The 16,331-nt window shown below is 40.5% G+C and overlaps 1 protein-coding gene across 5 annotated transcripts in view; it reads right to left on the reverse strand.

The window, feature by feature from the left end:
- Positions 1-13,023, reverse strand: part of asph (aspartate beta-hydroxylase) — a 34,919-nt gene extending 21,896 nt beyond the window's left edge. The window contains exons 1-4 of one of the 5 annotated variants that reach the window (XM_034556498.1): positions 12,836-13,023; positions 3,142-3,300; positions 1,366-1,410; positions 326-394 (exon numbers count right to left, since the gene is read on the reverse strand). In XM_034556498.1, coding sequence (XP_034412389.1) covers positions 326-394; positions 1,366-1,410; positions 3,142-3,300; positions 12,836-12,878 — 316 coding nt within the window. In that variant the 5' untranslated portion in view covers positions 12,879-13,023. The remainder of the gene's footprint in view (positions 1-325; positions 395-1,365; positions 1,411-3,141; positions 3,301-12,835) is intronic. The other 4 variants (XM_034556494.1, XM_034556495.1, XM_034556496.1 and 1 more) reach the window with 4 other exon arrangements.
- Positions 13,024-16,331: the final 3,308 nt, after the last annotated feature.

The following is a 16,331-nucleotide window of genomic DNA, read 5'->3' on the forward strand; positions in this document are numbered from 1 at the left end:
TGTCTGCAGTTTTCACTGATGAGATTGTCTCTGGTAACTGTCGGCTACACAATTATTAGACATGCTAAATAAACCCAAATTACCATTTAATGTAAGTAGCAAGGAGAAAACAAAACCATCAGTGGCCTGCAGACATTTTCAAACGGTAAACTAATCTGTTGTCACGGGATTATGTCCAGTCACAACGTGCCATGTCCCCAATAATGCAGGCAACTGTTTCAGGTGTTTGTCAATGGAGACATGTAGTTACCCTTCGTTTTTATGTATGCAAAACACTGATAGTAAACATGAACATTAGTTGTAAATTAGAGATAAATCAACTTGCCTAGCAGAACTTTAGCATCCTCGACATCAAAATCACCATCTCCATCTGTATCGTATGCCACCAGTTTACCTACAGCAGTAACAAACACATATGTAGGCTTAGTTTGTTCTCACAGGAATTACAAAAACACGTGACAGCTGGACATTTACATGCATCAGTCGGACACTTGAAGACATGCACCAAGCTTGTGCGAGACTGGCCACTTGTCATCTTCTGTCTCTCGGTGTTTCCAACTGCTAGCATGAGCAAAAGGATCCTTCGTAAAACAAATGAACTGTGCTCTCCTTTTTATTTATACATTTGTATCAAAAGGGGCAGGTTGGCCAAGACCACAATCATCTAAAAAGCTTGGTGAATCCCTTTAAATGTGAGGGAATATGGGATACATTCGGACGAGATGGGTAAAAACAGGAAACATTTTAGCTAGAATATATATTACAAAAACGAAAATAAGTTTGATTTAAGGACATTAATGAACACTTGGAGGAGCCTACCCCATAAAAAGCTTGTTAGGAAGTGGTCTAGGCTTAGGACCAGTCGTTTCAAAAGGTGCTGGGTTAGTGTCTGCCAGCTACAGAGTAACTGAACCACACAGGATGGGACGGGATGGACATGAGGTTAGAGCCCGAAATTTAAACCAGCTGAGACAACTGAGAAAATCCAGGCAGTACATTATTCACACGTTGCAGCTAAACAAGGAACACAACTTTCACCAATTCAACAAAGAGCATGTCATGTTTGATACGACTTGTGCTCATTCATCAATATCATATATTTTTTCTGCCTGAATCATTAAATAAAGAGGACCATTTACATTTTTTATAGTATTCTAGTTCTATGTTCAATCTGTGTGAATATTTCTCTTTTTTTTCCCCATTTGGGATTTTGCGAAAGAAATGACTGCCTTTATTTTTTTTAAGATTCAGGGCTCTGAGAAGAGGGTTTAAAGGAGAGACACATATATTGAGAGCACAACCATAATTACACAGGACAACAACCAGAAATGTAAATACAGAGTGGGAATGCCGTGGGATTTTTACCTTGCAAGGCGTCAGACAGGTTAATTTGAAAGCCCTTAGCCTTGTCTGCATGCAAACACAAAACATACATATTGGCTTGATTAGGAAATAAGACAGAAGAGATTCATAATTCACATAAATAATTACTACACAAACAAGAATGTTAACGTGAATCATTAAGGGTGCAGATTAGTGGCAGACATTATTCTCTGATCAACAGTAACAGACGTGCAGTACAAATCAGTAAAGAAGATACATTGTTAAAGGGTGGTTGAAGTATAAATTGCGGTCCACATGCTACGGACCAATGAGAACCCTATGAGTTATTTTGGAGAGTCAAATAGATGTTGGTCATGAAATGGTACTGTAACAAATGGAAGCACCTAACAAAGCTCAACAGTGAAGTTGCAGAAGTGACAATCCCATTTTTATTGTGAATGGAGGATTTGGAGCCATAATGTCATAACCATCCAAGTAGGACTAACCACGAGCTATGAAACAGTGATATGGTCTCCTGTAGAAACAATGATGACCATATGATATCATCCTTGTTTTAAAGAAAAATCTGTTGTGTGGAGCTCCGTGTTATCATGGAAATGTTTACCACACGGATTAAACAGTTACTAAGTGTACTTTCTGCTGTAAGGGTCACCTGGCCCGGGATTTCAAACCGGACAGACAGGGCAGCTCGTTTGGAAACGTACTCCTTAATTTCAGAAACGGTTAACTGAAAATGCGTTTCTGAAAACTGCCACACAGTTGCCGAATCTGTCCTCATTTTAAGATGGGCTTATAGCTTCATAGTTTCCGGATCAAATGTTTTATGGTCACAAATTCTTCCGGACTGATTGGTTTAGTTCCCTCTTTGTCATTATACAAGGATTTTCTGAAACTTCAGAGGGAATGAATGGGAACTTCACTTACGGAACTGGAGCCCAGGGCTCTTAACCACAATCGTCCCAGAACTGAATAATACCTAGCCTCCACCCGCCAAAGCAATATGAATGGCCCCAAATTCAAATTTTTTTGTTTTACATTATAATTAAAAACATTCAACGGTTTCTTAAATCTAAAAGAATAATTAGTTTATTTGTGTTCATAAATTCGTAATTAGCTCAAAATGCCTTACATTCGCTCAGTCAATGTTTCTTAGGTTGAAATCCATGTTGCCATTACAACTATCCTGAGTCAGGTGTGTGTGTTAATGTTGTCATGGAGGTTTAATAGGAACTCTGTGCTACACAAAATCCCCATTCTCTTATAATAATCTTGATCCAAATTCATCCCAAATTAATTTTTCCATTCTCATCTAATCTAATATTTTTGGGCCCGAGACATCCTTAAACTCAAGCCCTGCTGGAGCCACCGTTGAGCTCCATTGTTCATCAATAATGACCCTTGATGGTATATGAGGTTTGACTACATAAGCATGCAGCTTAGCAACACAATATTGACAATTTCTTTAAAAAATAATTAACTGATGTTCTTAATTTGATTGATTAATCTGCTGCCAGTGTAAGTATTTGATGGCGGATGAAAGTAGACAGGTTGGTAATGAATGCATGTCATGTTAGTGCTCTGACTGGTTCTTATTCAACAGCTGAGGACGACTTCAGGGACAGATGACAGGTGCATGTGATTGTGGACAGATGATACACAAATATGAAGAAGAATGCTAAACTAGATGCTGCCACACATGGCTGCCAGCAAGGTGGATTAGATGGAAAATACTACAGAAAGGAAGAACATAATCAGATACTCTAATCCAATTGTAATTGTGATGCATCAAGTACTTACCAAGGACTCCTTGATAGTCCACCAGGTCGAAGTAGACCACGGCGACAGACGTCCAGACACCCAACAGGGCCAGCACAATGAACCAGGTGAAGAAGCTGCTACTGGACCCAGAGTCTGCCTTCTTCCCATACTTATTTGCTGATTGGGTTTTAGTACCATCTGCAACATAAAGACAGTGTATGATGTAAGACTCACTAGTTTATACTTAACGTTGTATTGAGGGAGGCATCGTTTTTACACTCCGTGCATTCAAATAAGGACTTTAAAATCTATGAAAAAGCATTACTTTAGTTTTTTTACCATGTAAAGTGCCTTTAACACACAAACACACGCACACGCACACACTGTACGCACGGGTGTGGTCCGAGCAAAGGTGCCAAAAGTAAGAAGGCCCAATTTGAGGTTGTAAAGTGTGAACCATCACAGAATGGTCTCTAGTTTTGACTATACCAACGAACAAGCGTAGAATGGACAAAAACAGACCCACAATTTACCTGGTTCAAATCTATTTAAATATTTAAATTCACTGGAATTAGCATAGTTGGTTTACCTTTTGCTTCACTTTTTCCTCACTCTAATACTCAAGATTCATCCTTCACTACAAAAGAGGACTCCATGAAATGGAGGTAAGTACCAGTTGGACAGATCTGACACGAACTACAAAGGAGCATTAAGATACCCTGAGATGTTATATTTTGACATTTGAATCTGGGCATTCGGGGGGGGGGGGGGGGGGGATTAGGGGTGTTGGGAATTCCATGGGTGCCAACATCCCACAATACATGTGGGCGAAAAAAGTGGCAGAGAGAATGAACAGGTGTTGAAGTCCGTTACATTGTGCTTGGTCAAACTCAGACACATACAAGGAGCCAAGATCAAAAGTAGCAAGGTATATCAAAGATGAACCATTACACAATGCATTGATACACTAGAAACTCAATACACTGACATCAAAGTGTGTTCAAATGATCCTGCTCAAAGGCCACTGAAAGAAACCTTAAATAGAGTACACATCTTTTTTTCTGCTGCATGCTATGGCTCTATGCCAGGACCTTTGTTTCATACTTGTTTTCCCCTTTTAAAAGATGGATTAAACAGCTGTTACATCATCTGAAACTTGCCGTATCCAGCGAAAATGACCCTTCTTTATGTTTTTTAGTATTACATTTCATTTAGCTGACGCTTTTATCCAAAGCAACTTACATTCATACATCGTAAAACAGCTACGGGGAGTAATTGGGGGTTAAGTGTCTTGGTCAAGGACACATCGACATGGGCTAGCGGAGCTGGGGATCGAACCGCCGATCCTGATTGAAGGACGGACCTGCTAACCACTGAGGCAGTCGCCCACACTTAATCCTTAACCCTGCAGCCAACCAAACCACCAGGCCCCCCAGTGACCTCCACACTCCTCCTGTGTCCTTAGCTCTCGTCAGTAACCTTTCAAGCTTTCCTCACCTTGCATTTCCCCAGCTATCGCCATGGGGATCGCAGTGACGACAGGAGATATGGCGGAATCGACCGCGGTCGCTTGATCACCCATTCTTCAACCGATTGCCTAGGAAAATGGTATCTATCCCTCCTGGTCTCCTCTGACTCGCTTTCTGTTCGTCCCGTCTATTGATTGGCTTTCTTTCTCTTGCTCATCTGTCAGTAAGCCTTGCTCTGAGTCACTTTTTTTCTCTGAGCCCGATATGGCTCCGGAGGTCAAACACAGATATTTATAGTGCTGTTAGACCAGCTGGCCCTGACACACACAGAGACGGAAGAACAGGCTGCAGCTTTAAACGACAAGATTTTAGTCACATTTCACTATATTTTCAAAGAAGAAAAAGAAACGTTGCTACATCTGTGTTTCCAACTAAACAAAAACTGCACTTTGGCAGCAATCAGCATATGATTGCACAATTATGGCCAAAATGATAATCAAGTGTGATTGATCACAAAGATTCAATGATTGTAGAGATAAAATTATCTAGAATTATGCTACAGCAAATGAACAAATCTTGGCATCAAAATAAGTACGGATGCATAGACCCCGGTATTGGTTTGACACTGTGCTCATGTACTCAAGACAATTACTCTGGTTCCACTGCATGCATTGTCATGGACACATGCAGACCCTTTCCCAGGAAGTATCCACCATATCAGTTAGTTAGCTGTGAGGTTGTCAGCTGTGTGTCTGCCTGGTATAATCGGTCAGGGTTTATGAGGTTTACCACCTCAGCTCAAGAGTTTATGATACACACACACACACACACATACATACATACATATATATATATATATATATATATATATATATATATATTTGAATATTAAACTACAACTCATTTGAAAGCCTTGTTTAGTCTTTAACATCCAACATGGAAAACATTACAGACAATTCTATTTGTTATAGTGTACCGACCACCAGATCCATATCCAGAATTTATATATGAATTTTGAGAGTTTCCTTTAAGTTTAATCGGATAAGGTTATTATTATTATTATTATTATTATAATAGAAGATTTTAATATTCACATGGATGTTGATAATGATTGCCTTAGTGCTGCATTGATTTCATTGTTGGACTCGATTGGCTTCTGTCAGAGAGTACAGAAACCCACTCACTGCTTTGGCTACACCCTCGACCTTGTTCTTGCATATGGCATTGACATTGAGGATTTGGAGGTCTTCCCACAGAACCCTCTTCTGTCAGACCATTACCTCATAACTTTTGAGTTTATACTACCACTAGACCCGTCTACCTGTCGGTTATATCTATCGATCAAACCAGGAGACCAACCAGCTCGCTAAAATTCAAGCATGTCTTAAAGACATAAAAACATGAATGACCTGCAACTTCCTGATGTTAAACTATTTTACTCGGCCCTGAACACCTCAGAGATCAATTATCTGGTGATGTGGTTTCTGTAGATGGCATTTCCCTGGCATCCAACACCACTGTAAAGAATCTCAGCGTTATCTTTGACCGAGACTTGTCCTTTAACTCCCATGTGAAGCAAATCTCAAGGACTGCATTTTTTCATCTACGTAACATTTCAGAAATCAGGCACATCTAGTCTGGTTCACGCTTTTTTTTTACTTCTAGACTGGATTACTACAATTCCTTATTATCAGGCTGCTCTAATAAGTCTCTTAGGTCCCTCCAGTTGATCCAGAATGCTGCAGCTCGTGTACTCACAAAAACTAAGAAAATAGATCACATTACTCATGTATTAGCTGCTCTGCACTGGCTCCCTGTAAAATCAAGAATCACATTTAAAATTCTTCTCCTCACCTACAAAGCCTTGATTGGTGATGCACCATCATATCTTAAGGAGCTTGTAGTACCATATTGCCCCACTAGAGCTGCGCTCACTAAATGCGGGGCTACTCGTGGTTCCTAGTCCTAAAAAGTAGGATGGGAACCAGAGCCTTCAGTTATCAAGGATTGTGGTCCATGCCTACTAATTATTCATACATTGTCATATTCATTGAATGTGTTGTAACTTTGTAAATGCTGTTCATCTGTACACATGACATCTATTGCTTCTGTCCGTCCGGGGAGAGGGATCCTCCTGTTGCTCTCCTGAAGGTTAAAGGTTATTTTTGGGGAGTTTTTCCTGATCCGATGTGAGGTCCTGGGACAGGGATAAAAAATAAACTGAATTGAAAAAATGTAATATCAGGGCCATAGTTAATGCGACTTTACTTTTTGTGAAATTTGTTAATTTTCCCTGTGTGAGCAAGTGTTATCAAGAGTATCACCTGTAGAGCACCGCGATGTTCACAACCCTCATACCCGTCTTTACCATGTATACAAGTGAGGTTTTGGAGGGTTGTGGCCACACACACACACACACACACACACACACACAGCTGTGAAGAGGTTTGCATTGTCTCAAGTTTTCTGAGCAAGACTCGTCTGGATTGTTTCTATGAAAATACTACTTTTCAATACAATTTACATATATACGCATTTTTAATTTGGAGAGGAAAAAAACAAGATTAAGTGACTGTTTTGTTGCTGCTTCAGAGGTTGCAGATTCAAATTAATCGGACAGTTTGTATTAATTAATGAAAAATGTTCACGTATGGAATTAGCGCCAGATCACAACAGAAGTTGTTCAGGTTCCCTTTCTTATAGAACAGCTCTACACCTTGTTGCTTTTTACAATTCTCCTCTGCCCTCTGTATCAACCCACGGCGGAGTTCCGCCCTGATGCACGCACACACGCCTCCCACCAGCGGAGCATCGAAAAATATGTTGCGTGAAAAACTGACAGCTATATCTGTGGCAACTGTGGGTCAGGGGATTAGCAGTTCAATCCCCACCCTAGTCGATGTATCCATGAGCAGGATTGTTCCCTGTAGCTGTGTCTACGGTGTGTGAATGTAACATGATTGTAAGTCGCTTTGGGTAAAAGCGTCAGCTAAATGTAAAGTAATGCAATCTGCAACACTCGCTCTCCTGCTCCGGAAATACAGAAATGAGCCAAATGTTTCTGACTTTGCCCCACAAAATACACTGCAGTGACAAAACCCGAACACTTTGTGGTTGTCGTTGAGAGAAATGAGAAACTTTCAGTGTTTGTGTCGGTGTCAGTTCAACAGCAGACACCATAACTAGATCAACCTAAAAGTGCATTATTCTGGCTTGAGTTCAAGGATACAAAACAAGCCTACTGCCTTAATCTTGCGTACACACAAAACATTAGTCAAATTCACAGTTATCAGAGTTGCCTTACAAACCAACACTGGCACAGTCTTATATGGACACACACACACACACAAGATAGCACAAAGAAAAAAAAGAACGTCACACACTTTTAAAGAAAACGGTGAAAACCATGCACCTACCGCTCTGTTCTTCTATGCACTCAATTCGCGTCAGACCACAGCAGCTAGTTCACACACACACTAACAATCTTCCTCTCCCAACAAAAAGAAACTCTCGGCTCTGCTCAGGACACATTGTTCAGTCTGAGCAATTTCTCAGGTCTTATGTAAGGGCTGCTGTGCACTGCCTTTAAACTAAAGTTATCTTCCCTCTGGCTGTAAACAAGTGTGCATATTCTTTAGGGGTGGGGATCTCCAGGCACTTCACGATTCCATTGAGAGGACTACGATAGGATTATAAAACGATTATCCATTCATCTTGATGCATCAAAATGTTTCTAAACATGATCTATTGAATTTTTTGGATCACTATGACTACCTGCTATTTTTAAAAACACTGCATATTTGTAATGATTATAAAACAAAGATCAATTTACTTCGACTATCTTTTATTAATTAAATATTAGTAACAAATGGAAGAGATGTTTCAACTGGAGGGTCACATTTCCAGCAATAGAGAGAACCAACAAGAAAATAAATAAAATGGGGCTTCAGTATGTTCTGAGTCATGTGACATAACAAGCTGCTCTTATTTACTAATAAATAATAAAGACTGCTCTTCAAACAAATCCTCCTGTTATATCAAGGAGCATTCAGCCCTCAGACAGAAGAAACTCTTTCTGGAACATGTGGTAAAAACATACAGACAGTGATAAAGTGCATGTTTACATTGACACATGATTCTGTAGTGCGCTTCTACCATCACCTGGGAGCAGCTTTCCTCACTGACTGAGTGTGAATAGAATTTGTGATTCTTTATACCCTTCCGAGTTGGGCGGAAGAAGTGAAATGCTTCCATACATATTTAGCCTAGCTTAGAACGTAAACAAGACGGTGTGTACGGTCTGTTGTATTCGGGGCCTAGGGTTGTCACGATACCAAAATTATAACTGCGATACGATACCTGCCATAAATATCACAATACCAGAATTCAATACCACAAATGCGATATAGGTATATTTATCTATATTAATAAATAAAACATCTGTATGGTTCCCTTTTACCAGCTTGTTCCTGCCCAGCTTTTTGAACACTTAACAAATGGCATTAATATTAGCCTACAGCAAGATATTAATGAACTTCATGGTGCCATCATAGCATTGATTATACACGGCTATGTAGGCCTTTTGTCCACATCTGACCAGATGACTACATAGTTCCTTCCATAAGTATGAGCAATTGTAGAGTTCATATTTTATCTTAATTCATTGAATAATTATTTTTCCTTAACTAAAAATAAAAACAATTAGCTCAAGATCCACCAGCATGTAGGCATTTTGCATCAATTGTGTTTCATTTAGTACACTTGTGTGCATTGTGACCTCATGATCACATAGGCTGGTCGTTAAACTAGGCTAAGGCTACAGTTTTAGGCTGTATGTGGGTGAACTTGTTTATAGTCACATTTGATTACCTGTCGTTCTTTGAACTCTTTGAAAAAGTTCGGGGTGTCTGTCTGAAAGGTGCTCTGCCATGTTTGACGTGTTGCTCCCTGGTCTAAGTGGCTTTGAAACACTGTCTGAAATGTTGGCTAAGTAATTCCAGATTTCACTTCTGGCAGTTTTTTTTTACAAAAAGCCGATGACGGTCGGCAAAAGCTCCGGCACTTGACGCCATGTTGTCTCCCCAGCGGAGCGCTGCCTGTTAGTGTGTGAGCGCTGGTCAGCCCCGCCCCCTTGCAGTCAACGCGCTGGGCAGCATGACAGTGATCAGTGAGTGTGCTCTAATCGCGCGCTATGTTAATAAAGTATCGATACTAAAAATATGCTAAACCGTATCGTTTTGAACGTACGGGTACCGCGGTACTTTTTTAGTATCGGTACACCTATCAGGGGCAGCAGTAAGGAACCGACAGCCCAGCGTCACAGAGTTGTAACAGGCAATCATAACGTTGACAAGCATATTTGAGAAATGTCTTCAACCAAATCAACATGTGAATGATTGAAGTCCACCAACTACAGCCACTCCTTTTGTGCAGTAGTTTACCGACAGTGACCTGATATGCAACAGTGCACAGTAGTACATATCAATTATGGCAGTTGGGATATAGGCACTACAAAAAGGCAGAAAACAAATCAGATGCATGGCTTGTTGTAAGAAACCTCCAGAAAGTGACTAGTATAGAGTTGTGTGTCAAGTATTACTAGAACTATATCGCTGACTCACTGCAAACAAGCTGGTCAAAACAGACTACTATACTTGTAATAATCATGTGCCATTCCTTAAATATGATGATACTGCAACATGACAATATAAAATACTGGTTTCTGATTTGCTGGCAGAATCATGGCCCCATGTAAGGATACATCAAAAACATAGCATTCATCCCAATGTCCACAGTGTTTTAAGATGTTGGCTAAAGTAAAGGAAGCTGGATATTACAACATATTGTGCTTGAACGCTAATAAAAAAGGCACGAGGTAATTGCTTACGTTTGTCAGAATATTTTTAAATTTAGAAATCAATCCCAAACCTTCCCATCTTCATGATCATATTTAAATTGTGCAACACATTGTTTAAATGCTTAGTATTACAAATATAGAAGAAAATATCAGCAATCCTCGACAGCTCAGAAAGCTCCCTGTTCTTTTTCCACACATGGTGTCTGACCTAGTCTTTAAGGTCTGTACTGGAAACGGGGTCGAGATGGCAGCTGGGAAGAGGTTAATGTTCTCAGTTTCCACTTATTTATTCAATAGCAGACAGAATGATGCAGTACCATGCTCAAATATAGGGATTTTTTTTTTATATAAAAGGATTTAGATAAGAACACACTCTGCACATGCAAAGAACACAATGTCACATGTCAGTCAAGGCTTTTACCCTTCCAGCTGTGCATACTTCAGCAACTCCTAGCCATTTGAAGAAGGGGGCTGAGGGATTGAAATGATACAAGTAAGAATGCATAACAAGGAGAGATGTAAATGGGATAAATAAGACTTGAGTAAAGTGCAAATATATAAAACATAAATCAACTGATGATGAGACAGCCCCTCCCATATGACAGATCCATGATTCAGTCAACCAGAAGATCAGCACATCTGAGAGAGTTCCGACTAAGCGCCTTGAAACTGTTGGATGTGTGGCTGTTTAAAATACCTGGCATACAATTGACTGTTTACACATCAAGCTGACTGAGTGCCAAAAGCAATATTTGATAAGCCCCTCCGTTTGATAACATGATTTAACTCAAATAATAAATCCCATCTGTATCTTTTATAACCTATGTATTGTCTCTCACTGATAACTATCATTATAAATAGTGTTTTTCCCTTGAAAGAATAGACTAAAACATACAGGCTTAAGATATCTCTCATCAGCTGATTAAAAAATTCATAGATCAAATCCTTAGTACTTGCTGCGTGTTTCATTGTAATCCGTTAAAGCATACCATGCATAGGGGCTGTGGAAGCGGGGCTGGAAAAAAACAGGACGTGAACATTTTGTTCCCTGGACTTTTCCAACCCTGGCAATGGCCTTTGATCCGCTTCGATGAGAGACCCTGTGAACTGTGCACATCAAGCTGTTGGAAAGCAAAGGGGGCTTCTTTTGAAGTAGCATTACATTTGTTTGCCAACAATGTCAGCTTTTATTCCTCTGGAAATTGTTGTGTAGCACTGCAAGTCAGTATCAACAAATGCAGCACAATGTATATTCAAGCCATATTCATTTTTATAGAAACATGTTAAGTGTTTTTATAGTTTCTTCAGACCTCGCATGCACTCCATATGGTCTCACTGTGGTATCCGGCTACCACAGCAGCCTATCGTCCTATAGGGTACTGGAACCTGTGCAGTCAGTAGAGGACAGAGTGTACTCAAAGTGGTGTCACACTTGCCTCTTATTGTTCGTATCAATACACAACACAGGCTCGTGCTCATCGACCCACAGCCACGTATTCCTACTGCCGTATGCATCAATATTCAGCGCAGCGAGAACCCAATAGTACATTCGGCGTATAGTTTACGATCTAAGCAGTACTTTGTCCAGTTACTCCCACGAGGAGCTTGTGCAAGTACATATCGTGGTCGTCTGAACGCCAGAGTAGCATCACGAAAACAATTGAGTAGCATTACTCTATATTTGAATGAGCCGCGCGAAAAAGCAACACTATAGAGCTAATTCCTGTGTGAGGTCCGGTGCTAATGAAGACCCCCAAGAGCCACGTAGAACCCCACCCATGGCTTCTTATATTGACACGTGAGCATTTAGAGTGACTGGACTAGAATGGGGGCGGGGTGCACACGTAACCTACTCGCGCTGCTGGTATAACGTGTTGTCCCTACCAAGGAAAGTAACAGCAGACAGGCCCACATTTCGGACTAACGTTAGGTTACGGGGCGAGGACTCTGGGGAGAGATATAGACCCGCACGAGAGTGAAGCTTAAATGTTCTGCGAGCCGGCGTTTGTTGGAGCCGCAGAGGCCGACCAGCCTGAGCCCGGATAAACAGCAACGCTACTGGCAATGTCGCTAATCTAGAATTATACAGGCAAGCTAAATGCAGAGCTCATAATAGGAACTATGGCTTTGTTTCAACGTCGAAAGCTCAGCGCGTTAAACAAAGTAATGTAATGTAGGTAACGTCATAGTGCTGACGTGTAAACATATTAGTAGGAGAACGAGCAGCACGTAACGGAGCAGCTAACACCCTCTCAAGCTAAAGTAAGATAGCTAGCCAGGACAGGGCCTGAACGAACCCGCTTTGCTTTGACAGGCCTGCCAGTGGAAGCTGCAGGCTGCACCGCATCATCCCACCACAGCAACCCACGATAGAACGGGACAGACATATAAAAAAACATCAACGCACCTTTGGATTTGATGTGCACTTTAGCGTGTTTCTTAGAAGCCATGGCTGATATCTGGCAGGTGGACCTCTAAGAGAAGAGTGGGTGAGCAGCTCGAGTCTGTACTTTTAGAACTGAAAAGAAATTAAATGTACTTCTCCTGCTTCATAAAACCAAGAACCGCCTCATCCACCTTCGGACCGACAGCTCTTTCAACCAATAACAGACTCGCCACACAACAATAGGCGGGGAAGGCGGATTGTCAGACCAATTGACTTCGAGAGGCGTGGCGTTTATTCAACGCTGTGGATAGTCGTATCTTCGCCCCGCCTCCGCTCTTCTGGAACGTGGCAAGATGGTAGCTCCCCTACTTTCTTTTTTCTCTCCTTTCCACACCAATTTGTGTTAACATCTTCAAAAATAAAAACACAGAAACATCTCATAACAACAGCATATTTATGTATGACCTTCTTATTTGACGAGATAGATTAAAGTAAAAATCATTAAAGCAGCAAATAATTAATTGATCATTATCATTTGTTGTGGGCCTATATTGCTTTTAATAAAGCTGTTCATGAAAATTAACACATATGCATGAAACACAACTTTGTATTTGCTTTATATTCACAGTGGTTCTGACTATTGTTGTATGCCAGGGACTTTTGATTAATGCCCCCTCCCTCCTAATATGCTGTTTATCATATACTAATTCTCCCAATCAACTATTATTTATTGTATTGGTTATTGTTCACCTGTAGAAAAAAAACATTTTCCTTTGATTGGAATACCATTTATAAATATTATAAATAAAAACATTCCTATAAATTTGCCAGAGTTAGTCAAGAGGCTATTTTTCATCTGTAGTCCCGAGAGAGAGATTTCACAAAACAAACCTAAAAACAGAGATAAGATTACATATACAAGGTTTATACAATATTGACGCTTTACAATGGGTGCACAAACAATGAATAGAGTGAGAATATTAATACATAGTATCATCATTCAGAGACTCTAAGACATTGTCAAGTACTAACAAGATATGAAACACAGAGGCTCACAAATTCAAAACACACAAAGCAAAATAAATGTAGCGGCGAGACCATAAGGAGATATGTAGACAATTAAAATGTATTTGATGGTCGGGGAGCCATTGTTAGCATACAAGGATGTGGTGTCATGTTCTGGTATTTGTTAAATAACGGGCAGCCGCATTTTGAATTAGCTGTATACAGTAAATGTTAACCTGAGAAAGGCCTAGGTAGAGGGAGGTATGTATTTATTTATTGTCTTAATGTATGTGTAACAGAACTTTCAGGCATCTTTTACTCCAACAGACGATAGAAAGAATATGGGGATGACTTTGCTGACCAACCATCAACACCAACAGCTGTATTTAGCACAGGCCCGAGACATCAAAGTGTTTCATAAACATGAAATGTAAATTCGTTGGCACCTTTAAAACATTCACAACTAGCTGCAGGACAAACCAAACACAAGCTCTCCAACAAGCTGACCATTTGATTATCACACATTTCGTCAGCTCCCAGACAACACAACCCCAGAGTGTATGTATGTGCTGTTCTCACATACTATATGTATGGTTGAGGGGAGCTCACAACTATGTGCATAGTGATTGTAGATGTGAGGAGTGATCTAATCACTTAAATGGAATGGAATCTGCATGATGATCTTGTAGATAGTGCTACAGGCTCACTGAGAATGACACTAGACTCAATAGCCCCACTGAAGAAGATGGTGAGTGCAAAGGAGGTTTGCTCCCTGGTATAACCCTCAGACCCGCAAACTAAAGCAAGCATCACGAAAGCTTGAAAGCATATGGTATTCCACCAATCTGGAAGAAGCACGCTTAGTTTGGCGAGACAGTCTTAAAACATATAAGAAAGGCTCTCCGTAATGCCAGAGCAGCCTATTACTCATCAGTAATAGAGAAAAATAAGAACAACCCCAGGGTTCTCTTTAGTACTGTAGCCAGGCTGACAGATAGTCACAGCTCTGTGGAGCTGTGTATTCCTATAGACCTCAGTAGTAATGACTTCATGAACTTCTTCAATGAAAAGATTTTAACTATTAGAGGCAAGATTGGTGATCTCTTGCCCTCAACCAGTGCCAATCTGTCCTCAAGTGGAGTGGCCTTGGAAAAGGCTGTATGCCCTGATATATATTTGGATGGCTTTTCTCCCATTAACCTTGACCAATTTTCTTCAACGGTTTCTACTTCTAAACCGTCTACCTGTCTCTTGGACCCCATCCCAACGAGGCTGCTTAAAGACGTGTTGCCTTTAATTGGCACCTCTCTGTTGGATATTCTTAATGTGTCTTTGCTAACAGGCCATGTACCACATTCCTTCAAAGTAGCTGTAATTAAACCTCTCCTTAAAAAGCCCACTCTTAATCCAGAGGTGTTGGCTAACTACAGACCGGCCTCTAACCTTCCCTTCCTCTCTAAGATCATTGAGAAAGTAGTCGCAAATCAGTTGTGGGACTTTTTACATCATAATAGTTTATTTGATGAGTTTCAGTCAGGATTTAGAAAACACCAAAGCACAGAAACAGCACTGGTGAAAACATTACAAATTACCTCCTAATTGCATCAGATAAAGGACTCATCTCTGTACTTGTTTTGTTAGATCTTAGTGCTGCATTCGACACCATTGATCATGACATCCTATTACAGAGACTGGATCAGTCGATTGGCATTTCAGGTACCGCACCAAGTTGGTTTAAATCCTATTTATCAGATCGATCTCAATTTGTATTTGTAAACGATGAAGCCTCAATGACCACCAACGTTAATCACGGAGTTCCACAAGGTTCTGTGCTTGGACCAATTGTATTTACCTTATCTATCATTCAAGCCAGATTAAACCAACCAGCTCTCTAAACTTCAAGCTTGTCTTAAACACATACACACCTGGATGACCTGCAACTTCCTGACAAAACTGAAGATATTTTACTCAGCCCAGAACACCTCAGAGATCAATTATCCAGTGAAGTGGTTTCTGCAGTGGCCTGGCCCCACCCACCTTGAGCCACAAAAAAAGTATACACAAATTTAAGAATGATATTAATTATATTGATAAATTATACAAATTGTCAATATTTGTGTTATATATGGAATATACCCAGTAATATTTGTAAAATAGGATATCTGCTCAAAATATATGCTTTTCCTGCACTTCCTGCATGCCTCTCTCTGCCTGTCTGCATATCTCAGCTGCGCTGGGGCCGTATTGTTCTGGCCCAGAAGAGACGGGTATAAGAAGCAGAAGCATATTACTGATTAAAGATATAAATGAGTGATACACAATTTAGTCAATCCACGTCCTAAAATAGGTTCAGCTTTGACCAAAAGCTGTGCGCGCTCTCGTCAGGCGTCTTTTGTTTCTTTTCTTTTTTCTTTTTGACGGCCAATTTGCGAGCACAAGCACTTCTCTACCCGACCCGGTAAAATCAACGGGGACAGATCCAGCATGGACAGTTACGGGAGTAAGGGACATG

This window comes from Cyclopterus lumpus, chromosome 17, assembly GCF_009769545.1.
Source record: "Cyclopterus lumpus isolate fCycLum1 chromosome 17, fCycLum1.pri, whole genome shotgun sequence".
In the NCBI taxonomy this organism is placed as follows: domain Eukaryota; kingdom Metazoa; phylum Chordata; class Actinopteri; order Perciformes; family Cyclopteridae; genus Cyclopterus; species Cyclopterus lumpus.